This window comes from Melospiza georgiana, chromosome 2 (assembly GCF_028018845.1).
Source record: "Melospiza georgiana isolate bMelGeo1 chromosome 2, bMelGeo1.pri, whole genome shotgun sequence".
Classification (NCBI taxonomy): Eukaryota; Metazoa; Chordata; class Aves; order Passeriformes; family Passerellidae; genus Melospiza; species Melospiza georgiana.
The window spans coordinates 104904541-104924722 of NC_080431.1; the positions used below are offsets into that span (position 1 = coordinate 104904541).

Below are 20182 nucleotides of genomic sequence, written 5' to 3' on the forward strand. Positions count from 1 at the left end.
TTATCATCGTGGGTTTTTTTCCTATTCTGAGTATATCCACACTCTGAAAAGCAGCTGTGCTAAATAATAGATTCAATGAATTAGCCCAGAGTTGATGTAGATGCAATGCTGCACTAAAGAAGCTGAGTGCTGCACACTCAGGCAAGTCTCCAGTTACTGGGAACAGGCTTAGCATTTCTTTTTTGGGATGCAGAACTGACTGGATTCTCAGAGGTAAACAACACCTGAGCCCCAGAAGGATGATTCCAGAACATCCATTCTCAGACACATACATTGATCCTCCGTTCAATAACAGCATCAGCTGAAGATTAAGTGGGAAGCCAAGCACAAAGTACAGCTAAAAAACTGCAAACAGGCACCACAGCATCACTCTGACAGGATGTCTGCAGTGCACCTTCTGCTCAAGGCACATGAATCACACAGGCTTCAGATAAAAAAATGCTTTGGATCGCAAAGGGTTTGGGTATCCTGAGTCCTGTAACAGAGAAGCCTCCCTCAGGCTTGCTATTTGAAGACTGGATATTTGAATTGTCTTTCAGGATGAAGACCCTGATAGACAAGAGTGGAGAAAGGGCTGTGGTTTCAGCATCTGAAACATCAGTAGATGATCAGGAAGCAAGCTCTCTCCAGTAGACAGATACACTTCTTGTCCTTCTAGTTTTGGTGTCAAGAACTCTATTGTCCCCAGCTCTGTCCATTCTCCCCACCAAATTATAAACCTTTTATTTTCTTAAACAAAAGCAAACCTAAATAACAGCAAACCAAGGAATTAAACTATAGAAAATGTCAAAAATCAACCAATTGATGATGTGATTCATAAAGAGCCAGGAGAAACTTCTGAGAGGCACAAGAGGGAGCTGGGGGAGGCTCATGGTCCCCCTGTGCTCTGAATGCTGGCACAGGAACACAGAGTGAAGGAACAGCCACAGAAAAAGAATATGGTTTATGTACAGTGGAAGTCTGGACTTCCTGAGTACAATTCAGACAAACCTACACTAAATCACTGAGCCCAGTGGATCTTCTTGCAACAGAGGTCTCAACATCACAGATGGGCTGGGAGCAATGTAAGCAACTGGACAAAGTCAGCTTTCAATCTTCTCCTAAGGGATAGGTAAGCCAACATGATTTAAGCAAGCAAAAACAAAGCCAACAGAACTCAAAATAATATGAACCTTTAAAATCAGATTAATAAAAGCAGAGAAAAATCTAATAGGCTATGTCACGTCAGGACTAAAATTGTCCTTACTCAGTAAGACACAATACCGCAGCAGAATGTAGAAACACAGTCCTGTTTAGATAGGAAGGAAGAAAAGAGAAAAAACTGATTTCAGACACAGCATTGTATAGACCACACTGGAATTTGCTGAATTTGGGATTTTCTGAATAAATCCCAGAAAAATACTAAGAGTCAAAACAATATGTCCTATTATATGCCTGGCAAATAAGCCAAATTAAAACTTCAAACTAAGATACTAAGTATCCCTCAGCTATAGATGATAAATCTCATTTTTACATTTGACATCCAAAGCTGAGTTTATACATCACAGACAGTTCTTCCAGAAGCCTCTGTTTTTCCTCCTGACCTGATAAAAATATATCTGTTAATAAACCCCCAACAGCAGATATCTTGGAAACAGTAAGGGAGGAGAAAAGATGATACTCATGAGCTTTTTAGTGCTGTTTTATCAATTCAGCAGTACTTTACTCTGTCAGACCTCAGTCTCTCACTGCAAACTCACAGCTCCTCCCAACCACGGGCACTGCTCAAGGGACTGAGTGAATGGATAAAGCTAAAGGGTATGAGATATTTTATGGGGATTGTTATCATGTGTCTTTGTGCAACACTGTCTGTCCCCAGGTTGAAAATGGGGCCTTTTTGACAAAGTCTCAACCCCTCGAAAAATCATTGCCTCAAGAGGAAGAGCAATAGCAAGGGGCTGCTTCACTACCCAGGCCATTGCAGGGACAGTGTTCCCCTGACAGAATCCAGTGGCTCAATGTGTATTTACAACTGCAGGGTAAAGAGCTGATGTCAAGCTGCAGACCTGCTCTGGGACTTGGGATCCTGCAGTAGTATACCAGGTAAATTGGTTTGTTTGTATTTTGAGAGACTGGTTAAATATTGTACTGTTCCAACCAGATCTGAGCAAACTCCATTTACTGTATCAGTGAACCCTGCTGCACTTCTAAAGCATGACTCTTGTGTTTGTTCTCCTGCCACACTCTTGGGGTGAGCTGAGACCTTCAAGAAGGCAGTCCACAGACAAATATTCATTCCAGCTTAAATTTCAATGGGGACACTGACTCTGGAATTTGCTTTTCCTCTTAGGGCAGGATGACACAATCTCTTTCTTTTACTTCTATTGTTGCTTCTTTGTATGGTTAATCTTTGTGGCTTAAATATTTCCCCATCAGCAAAGTCTAAATCATACAGCAATCAATATGGACACAAACAGTAATACTAAGCAAGAAAACAAGCAGCATTAAGGTAGTATTCCTTGAGCTTAAACTTCCTCTCTTTGACTATCACTCATAAAATGTTTCTGAAATGCAGTAAAACATACAAAATCTAATGAAAAATTACATAATTATTACCAAAATCACAAATCAGACAACAAAAAAAATCCAAACACTATATTCAGCAGAATTTGGTTTTACTATTAATTGCTGCACTCAAGACTCATAAATAGATTTCACTAATAAATATTTTCACAGAACTTAGTAAGATGTAAACTGTCAAAACACCATCTTATTAAGAAAACAGAAACAGAAGTAACTATGGTCCTATTAATACATATTCACCATGCAAAAAGATTGTTTGCTATGATCTTGGTATTCCTATACAATAGCTTAACACAAATTTTAAATAGTGAGTGGAGTAATCAAATTAAGTGCTGTGGTGAAGGCACTCTGTGACTTACTGCCTTTGCTATTTTGTTTGCTTTTTTATACTTTATTAATGCAGTCTCAGTAATCTGCAAGAACTCTGAGATGTTGTGGATGGTTTTGTTTTGCTTAATTTTAGAATCCAACAGAGCTACTTCAAAGATATATTTTCTACAACATATCCTATTCACCACAAGCCACTCATAATAAAAGTAAGCTATTTCATAGAAAACAATATATCCCACCCCAGAAAGAGGATTGTGAACACTCATGCATTAATGTGCCATCCTATCTACTTGGCAGAGATGGAACTTCAAGAGCAGAATACTCCTCTAAATCTAGGAATGCACAAATCTAGATCAAACAGCTCTCCCCTTTTCTCTTTGAAGATGCATTTGTAAAAGATTACTGATGTTTTCCAAGGGATCACTCAAACCCTGTAAAGATTTGTACCTTCACTGTGCTCTTCCTTTGAGCAAAAATTGTCTTTGGCCCTCAAGACTCATAAAATCTCAAGTACATTTCTGGGGAGATTTACAAAGTGTATTGTTGGGAGATGCACCTTAGAGACCACACACCTCTGCCTTTTGCTTCTACAAACTCACCCCATTGCAGAGCTTAGCTCACCTTGCATGTTCCAGGAGCAGTTGGCACATTAAGTGCCTCACTGCTGATCACTGCCCCATCACATCAGAAAAGTTACAGAAAAAAGCAGACTGGAATCCAAGTGTGAGAAAAGTCAGCAACCATCACTCCTTGATGAAGCCCCATGGGCAGAGGGAAAATGCTGCTGGTGCCTGCTTCCTCTCTCTTTTCTCAATGCAACTGCATTTTTTTAATCCAGTTGGCACTGAGGTATAACATCATCAGTCATGGAAATAAATGAGGAAAATTAAAAACTGGATTCTTCCTCTCCCAACATAACCTCTGTCTTGCTTGCAGCATTCATCTCCAAGAGTAATCCCAAAGGAATCTAAACCATGTATCTAAAAGCTCCCTCTCTGTACTGAGCTTAGTCTGTGGATCTTCTGTTTCCTGCTGCTTCCTTGGAGAATGGCACAGTATCTGTTAAAGACTCCAGCAAGGACTGGGACAGGACCATCCCAGGCAGAAGTGAAAGTACTTGAGGTCCAAGGTGGAATGATACTTTTGTGCTGAACACAGCAATGGGAACATCCACCAGTTTTCTGAGACTGCAAACTTCCTTGGGCTGAATGCCTTTTCAAGCTTGTTTGTGGTAAAAAGTAAAAATTGAATTTTTGAGAAAAGACAGATACTATACAGATTATAGTCCTGTGCCAAGGCCTGATCATACTACTAATTTCTGACTATCAGACATTAATTTTATTATGGAGAAATTATTCCTCTGCCTATATTAAACACCAAACCAGACTGAAGCAGGTTTCATTTGCACTGAAAGGTTTTTCAATTTAAGTGAAGGGCAACTTCAGCTGAATTAAATGTGTCTTCAATGATGTCATTTGAGGCTAAGAAAATTATATATAATTACATTACATCAGACCTTCCTATAGATGTGCTTCTCTTTCCCAAGCATTAACAGAGATGCCAAGAATTCTACTGAGGCCCCAGAAATTCCAGAAAAGATAAAACAATAAATAATGCAGTTTTGTTAAAATGCAACAAGATACTGTGCAAATAAGTAGTCCACTTTTCTCACCAACTCTGACAAAGTGGATGTTGAATGAAGACAGCAATAGAAGGATCTTTCTGGCCAAAAAGATATGTCCATGGGAAATAAAAAGAGGAGAAAGGAGGACCATCCAGAGCCCAAAAGTGTTGATGGAAAAGTGTCTCTAAAAAGTGAAAAGTGTCTCCCATACATTCAGCCAGAGCTCAGTGCATCACAGTAGAAGATACAATTTTCTAACCATTGGTCAGAAGGTTTCCACACTCAATTTATAAAATAGGAACCTCCCATACCCTGGGATGGGATTTAGTGAGCAGCTTCAGCTGTCAGAAGTACAAGGTGATGTGGAAGAAGCAGCCTGGCTTCCACACAAGGGTCAATGCTGCAGGTGGGAAAGCCCCTGGACCTGCACTCAGGTCAGCTTGAGCTGCTCAGCCTGCAGGCTGGCAAAGGCAATTCCAAAACACCTTCAGGAGCCCTCTTCTGCATTACCAGTTCACACATTTTTCAGTACTTCAAGTTTCCACTTCCTCAGGGCAATTGAAATCATGCAGTCTTTCCCATTAGAGCCTGCTGGCATGGGGGCACAAGATGAGAGGATGTAGCAAGTCAGTGATTGTGGTGGGGCTAATGGACAATAACTCACTAAAAGCTCTTTTAAGCTGCTTTTCCAACTCTGAGCTGAAAACCTGAACAAACCAGTTTGCAACCACACACTTCCCTCAGACAGACCCTGCCCTGCTGATCCAGATGCTTTCCTACATATGTCTGTATTGGTTTCAGTTCTGAGACAAAATGTTATCTGACAACTATCCAAAAAAGATTAACACATCAGGGAAGAATATTTAAAGAAAATCAACTCTATTATATTCAGCTTCTTTTCTAAGGTATGTCTCTTCCCTCTTACTCTTTTCCACCAGAATCTGTAACATTTATTTGGAACTCTACATAAATAAAATCAAAAGAAGGGGAATATATATTTATGTTATTTGGTAAGCTGGTTACATATGCCTCCCTAGAACAGCATAGAGACATACCTGAAAGATTTAATCATTATTTCATCAGTGCTAAGCACTGAAATTATGCAAAAAGGACTGAAGGTCAGAGAATCAGAGAATAGTTTGGATTGGAAAGAAATTTTAGGATCACCTAGTCCCAATGCCCCTGCCATGGGCAAGGACACCTTTCACTGTACCAGGTGGCTCAGAGCCCCATCCAGCCCGGCCCTGAGCACTGCCAGGGATGGGGCAGCCATCCTTCTCTGGGCAGCCTGCTCTGTGCCTGACTATGCTCACAGCAAGAAATTTCTAACACCTGATCTAAACCTGCCCTCTCTCAGTTTAAAGCCATTTTGTCCTTGTCCTGTCACTACATTCCCCTATAAAAATTCACTCTCCAGCTCTCTTGTAGGTCCCCTTGAGGTACTGGAAAGCTGCTGGAAGGTCTCCCTGAAGCCTTCTCTTTGATTTCCCATGCAAACTATTCCATGCATATAGTGTTATTTCTGCTACATAAATAAATAAAAATAAAATAATTACAATATTTTTTTTAAAAAAAGGGAAAAGGCAAAGGCATTCGCAATGAGAGAATTTTTTCTATGACCTACCTACAAGTTACAACCTGAATTTGGATCTTATTCAATTCTGATTAATTCCAAAGTATCCTCAAGGCTGAAAGTTTATCACATAATTTAACTTGATTTTTAGTAGCAGAAAATCTGAGGTAGGGTCACAAGAGCAAAAACAATTCAGAGGATTCTGTGAAACAAAGCATTGTGTCTAGGTACCACCTACTCAAAGTTTATCCTAAATATATCTATCTGCATCCTGGCTTTTTTACATATAGGACACTCTTTTAACCAAAACCAAAGAAAAACATTCAGCTTGATTTTAAGAGCACAAAGTGCAAAAAAGAAAAACCTATGAAACCTACTTTTTGTTCTGCTGTCCACTTCTATTTTTGTTGGCTCCTGAGTTGCTGTGGCTGGAGGTAATTTCTTCCCAACACTCTGAAAAAAAATAATTATTCTTCTTTAAAATTTGCAGGTTCAGTTAAAAGTTGGACAACATAAAAATAGTAATGGAAATACAAAATATAGGAGTAGAAAAGGGACAGTAAGGAAAAAGAGGCAAATTATAAACTATACTTATGCTTGTTACTGGGGATTAACTTTTGTCAAAATTATAAAGAATTAGTAAAAATGTGGTCCTTTAATTTCCCTCTACTAATGTTTCTAACATTTTTAAATGATAACCCCTTAACACTTCCCTGAGTTTCAGGGAAGACTCACAGAAGTTTCACTGGTAGATTGAATATTAAACAATTGATGAAATGACTTAGGGAAAGATGTTATTCAGTACCAAAAGTAAAGCTGAAAGAAGCAGCAGAGAGGAACTCACTTGACTTCTGTTCATACAAGGAACATTCATTTCAGTCATTCTAGATTGAGTGTGATTTTTATATCAACATCTCTTTCTTATTTTTTTTTTATATCTTTTTAGCAAAAGTAACTAATTTACAGTGAACTACTATAATAAGCCTAACTACTATAATAATCTGCCTCAGACAGGTAAGTTGAGGTAATATTGAATAAATACCATCTGATCCCACCAAAATAAAATAGAAGAAAATCAGTGATATTCATCTTTATGTATCTTCTCCTATTATATGCACACTATCCCCTCTCTTTCTCAGCTTGTCTCCCTATGATAAAAGTTTTCTATCTTTAAAACCCTAGCAATATGTCGATAAGAAAATAAGCATAATTGTTGGCATAATTGTTTCAGAAAAGCCCTAGCTGCCATTCCCTGCAAGGTCTGCACAAGCACCACAAATCTCCTCCAGGCTCTCATGACCTCCTGGGTGACAGCTTAGAGAGCAGAGTGCTGAGATCCAGCCCTGCCAGTGCTGAGGACCACAAGGTCCATAAGAAAACCCTGGTCAATGTAAGAAGCAACAGGAGTAGGGCTCTTTGAGTAGCTGAATATTCCAAGGTGTATAAAGAATACTGAGAGCTCCATGTTAATAATATGCAATAACGTGTGATAATATATCTATGGAAAGGACTCAAATACACACAGGGATTTCAGGCTGGTAAAAAGAGCACTTAAGGAGGAAAGATAGTTCTGAGAGTTGTGCACAAGACATCATCAAATCCATGCTGGCAGCAATGCAGACTATGAATTGCAATAACCAAAGGCATTCCATTGAAATTTAACTTGCAGGTGGGAAGAAGAAACACCTGCCCTTCTGATTAGCTTATAACTCTGCTCAGAATCCAGAGTTTGTGAACTGCTAAGGAAGAGAAATAAACAACACAACTCTAGAGAACCTCCCAAACTATTTTCTGAGGTGGGAATGAAAGCTAAGAGGCATTAGCTGGAAACAAGAAAAATAGGAGATAACAGATATCTGCAAATTGAGAGAGAGCGAAACAGAAAAGTTCATGACCTGGTTGTGCTGGAGAAGTTTAAAGTCAAGAAGGATGATTATAAATCTGAGATCTATCTACAAAGCAGTGAAAATTGTACTAAAAGAGATACAATGAAGAACTTGAAGCTACCAGGCATTTGCATTTACACAGACAGAAGTACAGAATGCCTCCAAGATGAAAGCAAGACTGGGAAGGCAGCTCCTGGTTCAGAGGCAAACAGGGCAGATCAAGATAGCTGCACATCACAGTACATGCTCAGTCATCATCAAACCTTTATTCACATTTCTGCTTCATGAAATTGTTTAGGAAAATGATGAAAGTAGATACTCTAAATTGCACTGCAATATAGACATGCTCACTAAAAGAATATGAAAACTCTTTAAATTAGGGGAGGTTTTGTTATTTTAAAGATGAAATTATTATGCAAGAGCAGTTAATTAAAGGAAATATTTTAGTAATAGCTTTACCATACATGAATCATCAATTTTATGCCATGAAACCAAACACCATATAAACCCACAACAGGCTAAATTATAACAAGCTACAGATCACAACAAAAGAATAACGAGTAAAAAGGAAGATATTTGTGTATCCTACTGGAAAATCCATTATGCAAAGTAATTTCCTAATATATACAAGGAGATGCAAGAGCAATGCTTGAAAACAATATTTCATCTGTTCATTCAGAACAAATGGCTGTGCAGGTGATAAATCAGCATTGGGAACCAATTTGTGAACAGAAAAGGGAATACTATCCAAACAAGGCTGCTCTTTTATTAGGAGCTAGGAGGAAGAATTAAAATAATTTTTATGAGGGTTGCATAGGACCCACTCCAGTGAGAAGGGATACCTGAATTTGTTATGGGACAGGGAAAGCAGAAGACAAGTGGAACTGCTACTCTTTAATTGTGAGGGGACTACACTCTGTGATTTCTAGGGGTGAAAAAAGCATCACTGACAGGAAAAAGGAATAAAAAATTATAAGTCATGTAAATCTGGTTTCAGGTGGACATGAACTGCCAAGTTCAATTGTCCTGTTATGAGGTTCTAAAGGAGGTGGGATTTAAAAATTATTATTTATGTTTCCAATTGGTCTACATTTGCATGGAAAATGTGTCACCACTTTCTGAAAACATCTACATGAAACTTAATATAGTACTTTTTTGTTCATTAGGAAATACCCAAGATAAACTCTCCTCACTCTAAGAGATGCTGAATCCTCTTTGATCTGGTAAATCTGATGGTTTTGCTATAACAAGCTAAAATCTCCAGGATAGCTAAGACTTGAAGACCCAGACCAAACATTATTAGCAGACCCACCAATTTTTCTGACAAGAAAACAAAAACAGGAGAGGGTGACATCTCCCATATAAGTCAGAAACTTTCCTGCCCTTTCTCCAACTCTTCTATGTCACTCATACTCTCATACAGGTCAAATATCTACCAAATTTTTAGTGGTGGGGAGAACAAAGCAAGCCCAACTTGAATTCTTGCTGATCCAATACACATCTGCATGACATAGACTCCTCTTCTCAAAAACAGTTACTACAAGATATTTTGTTGTCTTCTTCAGTTGAAGGCCCAGTACTATTTATCAAAACCTTCACTTCTGAAAAAAGGAAACATGGGAGCAAAGAACACCCAGTATGTTGAACTGAAGATTTCAATATAATTCTTTCTCTTCCTCTGTTTTTCCTTCACATAAGAAGGTGGTCCAAGCCCTTCTAGACACATTGATCTGTGCTACAAAGTATTGATAGACAGCTCCAGCTTTGCTGTTAGTCTTTTGCCTGATTAATTCTTACCATTTGGGCTCAGGATTCCTAAGAAGCAACTACATCTTAGCCCTTTGGGACACGGGCACAAAAGACTTAGAACTTGAAGGACATTTTGGGAATTTAGACATTCCAAATGCAATACCAGGATCCTCAACCCTGTCAGCAATCCCTGACCTCTCCCAGCATAAACTGTCTCACTTCATTTACCTAAATCTATCATGTTGTCAATAATGGTTGCAATTAAAAGTCAAATGCAGCATGAACCAGAATGCCCATAATGGTATCTCCCAGTAGTGTCCTAAAAACCAGGCTGCAAAGACAAGTGAAGTTCTGCATTTTCTCTCTAAAACTATCTTGGATTCTTGGCTGCAGAAAGGTTTCATCACCAGCAAGAAAGGCAGCATATCATTCTATGCCCTTGTATCTCTAGCCCAGTGGTACAGAGACACTCCTAAAGACACTCCTAAAGTTTCAGTTTCCATCTGTCCTCCTCCAGCATGCTGATTATCATAAATCCCTTTTCTAGGTGGTGGCAGTGAGCCTTGTTCCACTTGCATTTCTCTGTAGATATCATTCTGACTTGCTCAGTCCTGTGACACAAGAAAAACATGGCGGAAACAGTTTGTGTTTTCTGACCCCAAGCCTAGGTTGACACCTAACACAACAGAATAGTATCAACAAAAGAGGCAGAATCTTAATCCCACTATTTCTGCATTAGATTATTTAGCTGTCACACACAAATTTCATTTATCTCCTGGCAAGACAATCCTAAAGATGAAAAGGGATGAAGGGCCCTCTTGCTGCAGCAACAGCTGATAAAAGCATGAAAAATCACCATGATTTGGTGTACAGATATTCAGAGGGGTGAGACAGATTTAGCAGCAAGCTGGCAGTGTTAATGCTTGGTCAATGAAGCCAATGGAAGGACAACCCAGCACCAAATAACCAGTTCTGTGGGCCCTGATGGCATTTTGGCACACTGCAAATCTGCATCACTGCAGACCACTTTCCTCTGATACTGAATTAACAGGGATTGCAAAAATTGCTTAGGTGGCCACAAAGTCGGGTAAATGAGGTCATGGTACAATCTGAACAGTCTCACTTTCTTTCATTTATATATTTTGTGTCAACTGCAGTCCCTGTAACAGCAGAGAACAACACAAAAGAAACAGAACACGAAGTGGACAATAAATAAATTGAGTTTTTCTCACCTGAAGATACTGTGGTTGTTCCTACAACTATTGAGCTCTGACCAGAAAGAGAAAAGTAGACCTGTGACCAAGTTTCTTCCTTCAGGATATTTTAACATTATATTTCAGGGTTTTCAGTTGTGGCCGAAAACTGATTTGTATATTTACTTTCATTATTCAGATCTAGTGTATCTAGAATATTTAATCTGAAAATTCGAATTGAATTGTCATATGTGCACAGATAGGTCAATGCAGAAGGTTCTGTTTCACTTTGCACCAAAGTAGCATCCTTATCCTTTGAGGCTTCTTTAACAATACAGGCTTCTTGAAGCAATAGCTTATTTACTCAGGAATAAGGAAAAAAGAATTTACTCAGTATCATTATTTATTTTGAAAAGTGTATTGAGGTCTTTATCCTAAATAAAATTATTTGGAAACTGCTGCTTGGAATACAACTCTATGAAGATACTGTTAAGGAATACATCAGACATTAAAGAATTCATAAAAAGGGGCAGTATGAGCTAGAAATATGAAGCTTAACATAGTTTGTCAGTTTGAATAGTGAATACAACAATGTGCACTGGTGCTTTGCACAAGGGAGGAAAAGGCAGTTATGTATCTTTTGAACTTTTAGATTTTCAGAAAACCTCAATGACCGGGTCAGAGGAAAAAAGTGTCACGTTTCTCTGACCACAATACTTCCTCCTAACATTCACCTAAGTCTATTTAGATGTGGCTTATATGCATGTGAATTTTCTAATATATAAGTTTATATGCAAATCCAGGGCCACTATTCCTGAGATTATAAAAGCTGTAGCCTTCAATGTGTTTTACACTCCATTTTTTAACTGAGAACATTTGTTCACAAAGAAGCAGAAATGGTTATTATTAGAGTCTTCTAGCTCTGAATTAACAGGAGCATAAACCATCTTCTCACTGACTATGTATAATGCTGGTTTCGTAAAGGAAAAGCCATATTAATTCTTTTTTTTCTAATATGCTTAAGGAGTGTCATCTAGTGCTCTATCCATCCTATCTGTTCTGCCTTAAAATTTGAAAAAGAGAAAAAATATAAAAACCCCAAAGACTTTCAGATGTCAAAATGCTCTCACTCTGTCAGAAACAAAAGAAATGTCCAAGATTTCATTTTTTCCCTTGCTACCAACATTCAGCTCCACCTAAAGCCCTTTCTGTGACAGTATGATCAAATATTGCTATCCTGAGGTTTCCCAAAAGGACAGAGTTAACACTTTTCTGAAGGGTCACCACATGGGACTTCAAAGAGGGTAATGGGAATTTTAAGAAACATTTATAAAGAAAACAAAAGTTCTTGAAGAAAAGGGAACCAAACACCTGTCTAAACATTTGATTGCTTCAGTCCTCTGCAGTAGCTTCTTGCTCTGTAACTACTTTCTTCACAGCTTTGCTTTGCTAGAAAGACTATCCATGTGCATGTACAATTATTTGCGTTTTTTGACACCAACCAGTTAGGTACATCTGCCCAATGCACTCCCAGCCAATATGGGGAGACTCAGTTGCCAAAACTGCACACGTTTCTACTGCCAGCTCACAGCCTGGTGCAGGTGAACTCCCCTTGGCTCAGCTGGGGAGGAAACAAAGAATGGGAACCTTCAGATAAGGGTGCCCAGTCCCTGAGACCCTGAGGCTGGGAGATAAGAGCAGTTAATGGCCTGCCCAGGTAGACAAGGAGAAAGAATCCAGTGAGATATTGGAAGACCCCAGACTGATTCACCGTTGGACCAAGAGGGGCAGGCGGGGCACGTGAACATCTTGCGCACAAACTGGGAGGGTGTAAAGGCCCAGGGATTTCTTTGTTCAGGGTCCCTCTCCAGAGGCACCCAGCTTGAGCTTAAAAATAAACCAACTCTGCCTCAAACCCAGGGTTCAAACTCCTCTTTAGTAGCTCTTGCCTTTAAATCATACAGAAGTTGAAACATGAACATCACTCAGCTCTAAATACCAGATGATGCTTCCCTAAAGAACGGTCCCCCTAACCACAGCATCAGATGCAGCACAACTCAGAGGACTTTTTAGTGGGATGTTTGGTAAATACTCCACAGAATGCAGACAACAAAGCAATTAAAGTATTTTAAGCTTCATATTACAATTTCTTTTCACATAGACAAACTATACTTTCTTCCATCCAACAAAGGCACATTTTCACACTTTGTCCATATTCCAGCAGATTAAAGGGCAGTTTTTTCCAACTGATGTCTATTTTAGATGACACTTGGACTTGAATAAACAGAGGTCTTCTGATTTACATCATATCTTTGTAAAGAAATAAGTCCTTTTTCTAATTTTGAAAAAGATTTTACCTGTGAAAGGCTTTACCCTTCTGCAGTAAAATTGCAAGCCCCTGTATTTAGATGCTGTGAAAGGCAAATGAACTTCTAGCATCATAATTCTCTCTGTCTAGACAAAATCAACAATCTCTAAATAAAAGATGATCCTCCAAATAAGCATCCTGTTGTTTCAAAGCAAAAGACCAAAGCCTTCATCCCCACTGGAGCTCTTTGGAAATGAACACAATTTCAGCCATCAGCATGACTCTTACCACAATTAACAAGTTTGGACAAAGCAGTCAAGTCAAGAGTGAAGGAGTGGAGGCCCCATAAATGCTCATGTACATCAGTCCACTGGGAACTGGCCACAACACCATCAGTGCTTTAGAGGAAAGCAATATTCAAGTAGTCAAACAAGAATATGCTGCTTGAATATTAAAGGCTTTTGGAATTAGCATGCATATGCAGAAAAACTAAAGGTATTTGGGGGAAAAGGGCTTTCTAGTGTTCAATTCAGTGTTACTTCTTGACTACAAAGAAAGAAAAAGAAAGAAAAGACAAGGTGTGTATAAAAATAGCATGTCTGTCTAAATCCTGCTACAATACCCATCACAGAGAATGGTGAACAGGTTGTGATTACATTACACCACCCTTAGCTCACTTGGTGCCCTAGAAATACAGCACTGATTGTCAGAGCATCTTACAATTACTGCATCTGTCATCCACTGTCACAGCCCTGGAATCCAAGCAGACAAGCAAGCAAGCAAGTAAACAAAGCCAAGGAAACAGAACTGAGGTCCCCAGACAAGGGAAATTTTAGAAAAAACCATGATTTTTCTGGGGCTTTTTTTTCTGATTCATCACTGATGTTTATTCTTCTTATATGATTCTTTCTTACAGTTGACAAGAAGCAAAACAAGTTTTACTCCTTGGTTAAAATGCTTAAACTACATCAAGCCTAAGTATAAATTTTTGAATGCTTAAGGAATAGTTGCATTTTATTTTGATTAAAAGGCAGTCTAGTTTTCAAAATAACTGTAACTTCTGAAATATTTAGTAAAAGAAGTTACTGGTGTTTTACTTAACTACATCAAAAAGTATTTGAAAATCACATGAAGGGAAGTCCTTGAAAATCACCTGCTGGACAGAGAAGGAATTATTTATATGTTTGTGGCAGAATAAAGGGAAAATGACAAGCCTGTACTACTTTTGGCATAGCACTGTGAAGAATTACATACAGAAGAAAAGGGAGGGAGAAAGGAAGGGCAGGATCATTTAATCAGTATATGCTGACACTCCCTATTGGCTCAGAGTCTGTTACTCCAAAACTAAAGATGAGACTAAGTTCTTTGATAGATTTTCCAGGTGTGTATTTTCTTTAGGAGAAGGCACGAGGTCCTGCAATTAAACTTGCTTTATTGCTTTTATCTTGTATAGATCAAATTTTACCTACTGAATATTCTACTCACAATTGCTTATTATTTAAGTGATTATTTAGCATGATTACTTACTTAACCACTGAAAAGCTAAGAAATCTTAAAATTTAGGGTTTCATACTACCCTTTGCTCTGTTGTGACTACATGAGCCTCACAGTTTACATGTAATCTGCTTATACTTCTTAGTACAATGACATTCAGCTGGTTTTGTCAAGATTTAGTGTTCTGATGTAGTTATTCAAGATTGACTTAACTTCATTCAAGCATCAGCTGTGAGCCAGATGCCAGACCCTGCAGGCTTCCCTTTTGTCACTGGAGGTAAAACAGTCCCTTTAGCATGTAATTCATCTTTGGGACAAAGAAAGCTCCTGTCCTAATAATGCTTTTTAGTCTTCAGACTATGAAGAAAGACTGCTGGTTGTCAAAAGCAACACCACAGACACCTAAATTCAATCACCAGAATCCCATGATAGTTGCTATTTTTAAATATCTGTTGTGTGGTCCATGCATGTTACCTGCCAGGACAACAGCCAGGTAATCTTTCTAAGGATCTGTCCTTATCTATCTGGATCTATATATCTACAGATTAGCGATAAAGCTATAAATCCAGCTACCTAATAACTAAATAATAAGACAATGATATTGCAGCATATAGTGTTGTCCAAATCACAGCAATGTTCATTAAAATACACAAATTTTAAAAGTTCCTGGTTCTGGCTCCTGAAGAAGATTCAAACTGTAACCTCACTGCACATTCAAAACTAAAATTGAGAATAGGAAGAGTTTACTGTTCATCCTTTAAAAAAAGGTATTAACTTGGATAAGTAACTTATTAAAAGACAGAAAACAAAGAGTTTCATCATGGTGATCAGTAGAGCTGTTCAGGGATCTAGATCAAGGCTCTTGTTTCCCACACCTTCCCAGATGACCCACCAAAGGGAAAAGACAGAAACTAAATTCAGGTAGAAATAAAATGACACATTTGCAGGAAAAGTGCTATTTTAATAGAGAAATAACAGGCTTTGAAACCCATACTTGTTAATACTTTGGAAAGCAATAAAGAGCAATGAGAAGCTATAAAAATGCTGCATAAATTCATCCAACACCTTGGCCATTGTGTGCAGTTCTCAGCTCCTTTTGCCCTCACACACAAACCCCCTGAGCTCTCAAAGGGACTGAAAAAGACAGAAAGTCCCCAAGAATGATCAAACATATGGAACAGATCTCTCATTCTGAGAAAAAAAGATACAGGTGACACAAGTCTATAAAAATCAGGGGAGAAGGTAGATGGGGAGGAGTCACTCATTAACTCTTGCAGTAATAAAAATTAAGGACTCACTCATCTCTTCCAGTAATTAAAATTAAGGGCTATCAGATGAAATTAGCAGGTGCCATATTCAAAACAAACAGAGGGAGGTAACTCCTTCCCACAGTGTGTTCTCCAGCAGACTGGAACTCTTTCACAGGAGCTACAGGTGCTAAAATGTCATATGCAATGAAAATGGGACTACTTGATTTGCCAAGGAACAAAGATCCTTTATGGTTATTAATACAAATTTCAAAATTATTAGAGGCTGTTAAGACTCCCCACAGGAATTTCTTTGTGCAACATTTCCAACATCATCCCCAGGCCTGCAGTATTGACCTCTTGAGGAGGCACAATGAGATTCCAGACACAGTTCTGATCTGCACTACAGATTTACCAAGATCCTCCAGTTTCCAAGAATTATTATCCTTTAACATAGGGAAATGGAATATTGAATACAGGACTCTTCAGAAAGTAAATTCAAATAAAGCAAAGTGATATAAAACCAAAGTGAGGGAAAACTTAAGGGAAACTTGAAAGGATTATTCTAACTCCTATCTCCCACCCAAATATTATCAAACACACCAAGTTCTTCAGTTAAAAAGAAAGCAAAATCATAGGGAGAACAAAATTATATGGAGGAAATAATTAGAAAAGCCTTCAAAATTATACAGTCCTCTGATAAGACACTACAGAAATTTCCAATGGAAAATTTTTAAAACTAAGAAATGTTTTATGTGTGTAAGTCTACTTTCCTGGGCCATCTTTCGTAGTTGCCACAGAAATGGAAAACTCACTATGAATCTAAAAGATTATAAAAATCAAATACTGGATTGACAGTCAGCTATTGCAATGAAAAAGACAAATCCACAGTACAGAAATGTATATTTACATTTCCTGTTTAGCCACCTCAAACATGCTATGACCTGTAATGTGGATTATGTCCATCACAACCCCACTAAGCGAAACCTTGTACAACTTACCACCCTCCTGAATAAACTGATTTATTTCCAGTCAAGCTGTCTGGAAGGGCTTTGACTGTTACCAGCTTTTGCTGAGAAACCACTGGAGATTTAAGACATCTTGAGATGCAAAATATTTCAGAGTGTGAATACAAACTGTTCTCTCAGTGATGAAATTGATGTTTATGCTGAACTGTATCGTCCACATTCATGTAATTTATATTTCTGCATTTAGAGGAGTCTCAAACCTTCATAGCGGGGAAGACTTCTAATTAGAGAAGCTGCTGCACAGACTCCTAACTTCCCATTTGCAATGACAAAACATCTCTTCAGCAATTTCTGAGCTGCTTAAATGGAAAATTGCTTCTGTTCCTGTTTCCAGCTGTTGAGCTCCATTTAGAAATGACCTGAGCCAGCACCAAATGTCTCATCCAAGCACTAAAACTACCAGGTATTTAGGAAGCCATCAGTCTTCAAACCACAGATGAAGAATATCTTCATTAGCATTATGCAACTCACCAGAGAAATCTGTGCTATCTGAAATAACATTCAAAGAAATAGGTAGGTAAACCATGCAATGCAAAGGTTTTGGTTTAACCTCTTGGATGGAAAAGGGAGTAGAAACAAAACCATGAACAGTGAAACATCACTCCCAGTAAAACTCTGGATAGCTTGGAGTGCAAATTTTGCTTTTTGCAGTGTAGTCCACAGTTAAATCTGTTCCACTAACGGGTAAGTTTAGTCTCTAAAACTGTTGTAACTTCATATTTTGACAAGCTCTTAAAATATGAAATTGTGGGCAGGGAGGGGACTGAAGAGGCTTTTTTCCTTCCAACATGCTTGATGTGTTCGACAGGAGAGAAACCTATATACCTTAACTTGCATACATTAGATCGTCAGTATTTCTGTAAAATTTGGACTCCTGGCATTTGGTGCTGTCAGGCTGTCAGTTTCAAACCATTAATGAACTAAAAATCTGCCTTGCTAAAAGGTTAATGGTGAGAAAGTGAACAGAAGAGTTTAGATTAGATAGATGCTGCTGAAACAATTGGAGCGAGACATATTAGAACCACTGATGAGTAAAACCACTTAAGTAAATGAAATAAAAGGCAAGCACAGAATGAAGCCCACACAGCATGCTCCCAGCTGCCTGATCTCAAAGCTCTGGAAGCGTGCACATCACAATGAGCACGGTGAACAAGCTCATTTTCTTCTTTCCTCAAGCTGCAGATTTGTAATGCTAGAAGGTGCTTTTGTATCAAAAGTATTTTTTTTTTAAGCAGAAACCCTTCTTTCTTCCCTAGTTTATTTTTCATTCTCCTTTTTTACTTTCCTTCACATAAATGTAAAGGAAATATGTCCCCTTGCTCTCTTTGTCATGAATTTTACAATTTGCAGGTTGACATTCACAATTAATTTCTATCTCTTCTAGGAAAAATACTGTAGTCAGTCTGCAGTCAGTGACTGAAATTCCTTCCTGCTCTCCCAAGAGAACCATGCTTGTCTAGATTACAGCTGGTACCCTGCATGATCCAGACTGCACCATCCAGCCTAGAAACATGGTTAGAAAACCTCCCTCTTTTACAACAATTATTGAACCTTACAACTGCTACATGAATCTCCACTTTTGCAGCAGTAAGGGAAGCAGTGCAGCTACTTCCATCTCAGAGAAGAATAACAAAATCTATGAAAACAGTAAGCAGGGAATGTCTCTTCTTTAATATCATCCTCTTCAAAGTGGCAACAATATTTCTTAGCTCCTTTGTGAAAGTTATAATGTTGTCAACAAACTGACAAGTAGCTGTTCAATGACATTTTTCAAATTCAATTATAATAAACAAAAGAACAAACCCATATTGTCATGCAGATTATCCCAGATTTAGTGCTGACAACAAATATTTATTCCATTTTGGAATAATACTTCTTCTTTTCTCCTCAGATTAATTTTAATTTTTTTTAGATTTGGGGTTTTCCCCTTCACCTTACATCACTTAAATCAGAAGTTACTGAGGAAGAATAGGGAGATATTTTTATTTTAAACACTTACAGGGAAGAATGCAGAGCAACAAGTGACTCAAAACACAAATGGAAAATGACCTTCACCATGTGTTCCAGCTTTTCTTTCCAGCACGTGCTTTAGGTACAGAGGCTGCTGCAGAGGGAAGCGTCAGCTCTGCTCGTTGTGTGGCCAGTGCATGGCCAGGAGCCACCAGGAGCCCCTGCCTGGCCCCTGGTCACTGCTGCAGCAGGACCTCCCCTCTCTCCCTCTCCTTGGCTTCTATTGGGAAGCTTTTATAAAGCCCTTAGCCAGCTAACTGTAATAATATGAGCTCACATCTCCAGTATTTAAGGACTATTTTAGAAACACAGAATGCCAAGAACCTCCTATAGAAACACACACAAAGCATTAAAAAGGCTTCTCAGAGACTGGCCTACAGATTTTTTTTAATCTTACCAAGTGCCTGGCTCATCTATGATCCTTTCACACTACTTTCCTCCTTCGTCTTTTCTATATTTAAGGCAGAAAACAAGAAAGACACACGGCACATTTTAGGAGAAAAGGCAACTCAAAAACCTTGTTCCTTTATTTCTGCACACAGCTTACTGACTTTTGCTGTGAAAAGCCAAAGTTGAGGGAAATTTATACTAAGAGTTCCCAAAGTATCTGCAAATAATCAAACAGTTTATTTGGTATCTCTCCATTCAGCTTTCTATAAAATTTTACAAGCAACAGTTGATTCTAGTTCCTTTTTGTCTTGGAGAGAAAAAAGGATCATTTCCATGTAGGTTTTATTACCACAATATAATTTTCTAAAACACTCATTCATATCCATTTTCCTCACTTGGACAAATGGCACCTCACACAGAAGAGGAATTAGTGAAGCTCTTCCTCTTTTTTCTGACAAGAAGTACAGTTTTGTTGGTGTCTTTAGGAAGGAAAAAACACAGGGTGGGGGGTGGTGAATTCTCACTTACTAAGCAAACATTTGAAAGAGCAACACATCCTAAAGACTTTAAAACTTGTCTTGCTTAACTCTAAACTTGCATTATTCTTTAGAGTAAGAAAATTGAAACCACATCATATAGAAATAGAAAACACGTGTGCAAGTTTAATGGCCAAACAGGCAGAGAGGAAAAAATGCAAGCTAAATAGAGCCAGGAGAGAATATGGTTTTCACACAAAAGTAACCCCCTATTCTATTATGGACCTCCACAGCAGGAATGGATTTCAGGAT

General features: G+C 38.4%; 1 protein-coding gene across 3 annotated transcripts in view; it reads right to left on the minus strand.

Annotated features, from left to right (window-relative positions):
• Positions 1-20182, minus strand: part of SH3KBP1 (SH3 domain containing kinase binding protein 1) — a 213125-nt gene that overhangs the window by 56489 nt on the left and 136454 nt on the right. For all 3 annotated transcript variants that reach the window (XM_058045216.1, XM_058045215.1, XM_058045217.1), the window contains one exon: positions 6467-6542. In XM_058045216.1, the coding sequence (XP_057901199.1) occupies positions 6467-6542 (76 nt within the window). The remainder of the gene's footprint in view (positions 1-6466; positions 6543-20182) is intronic.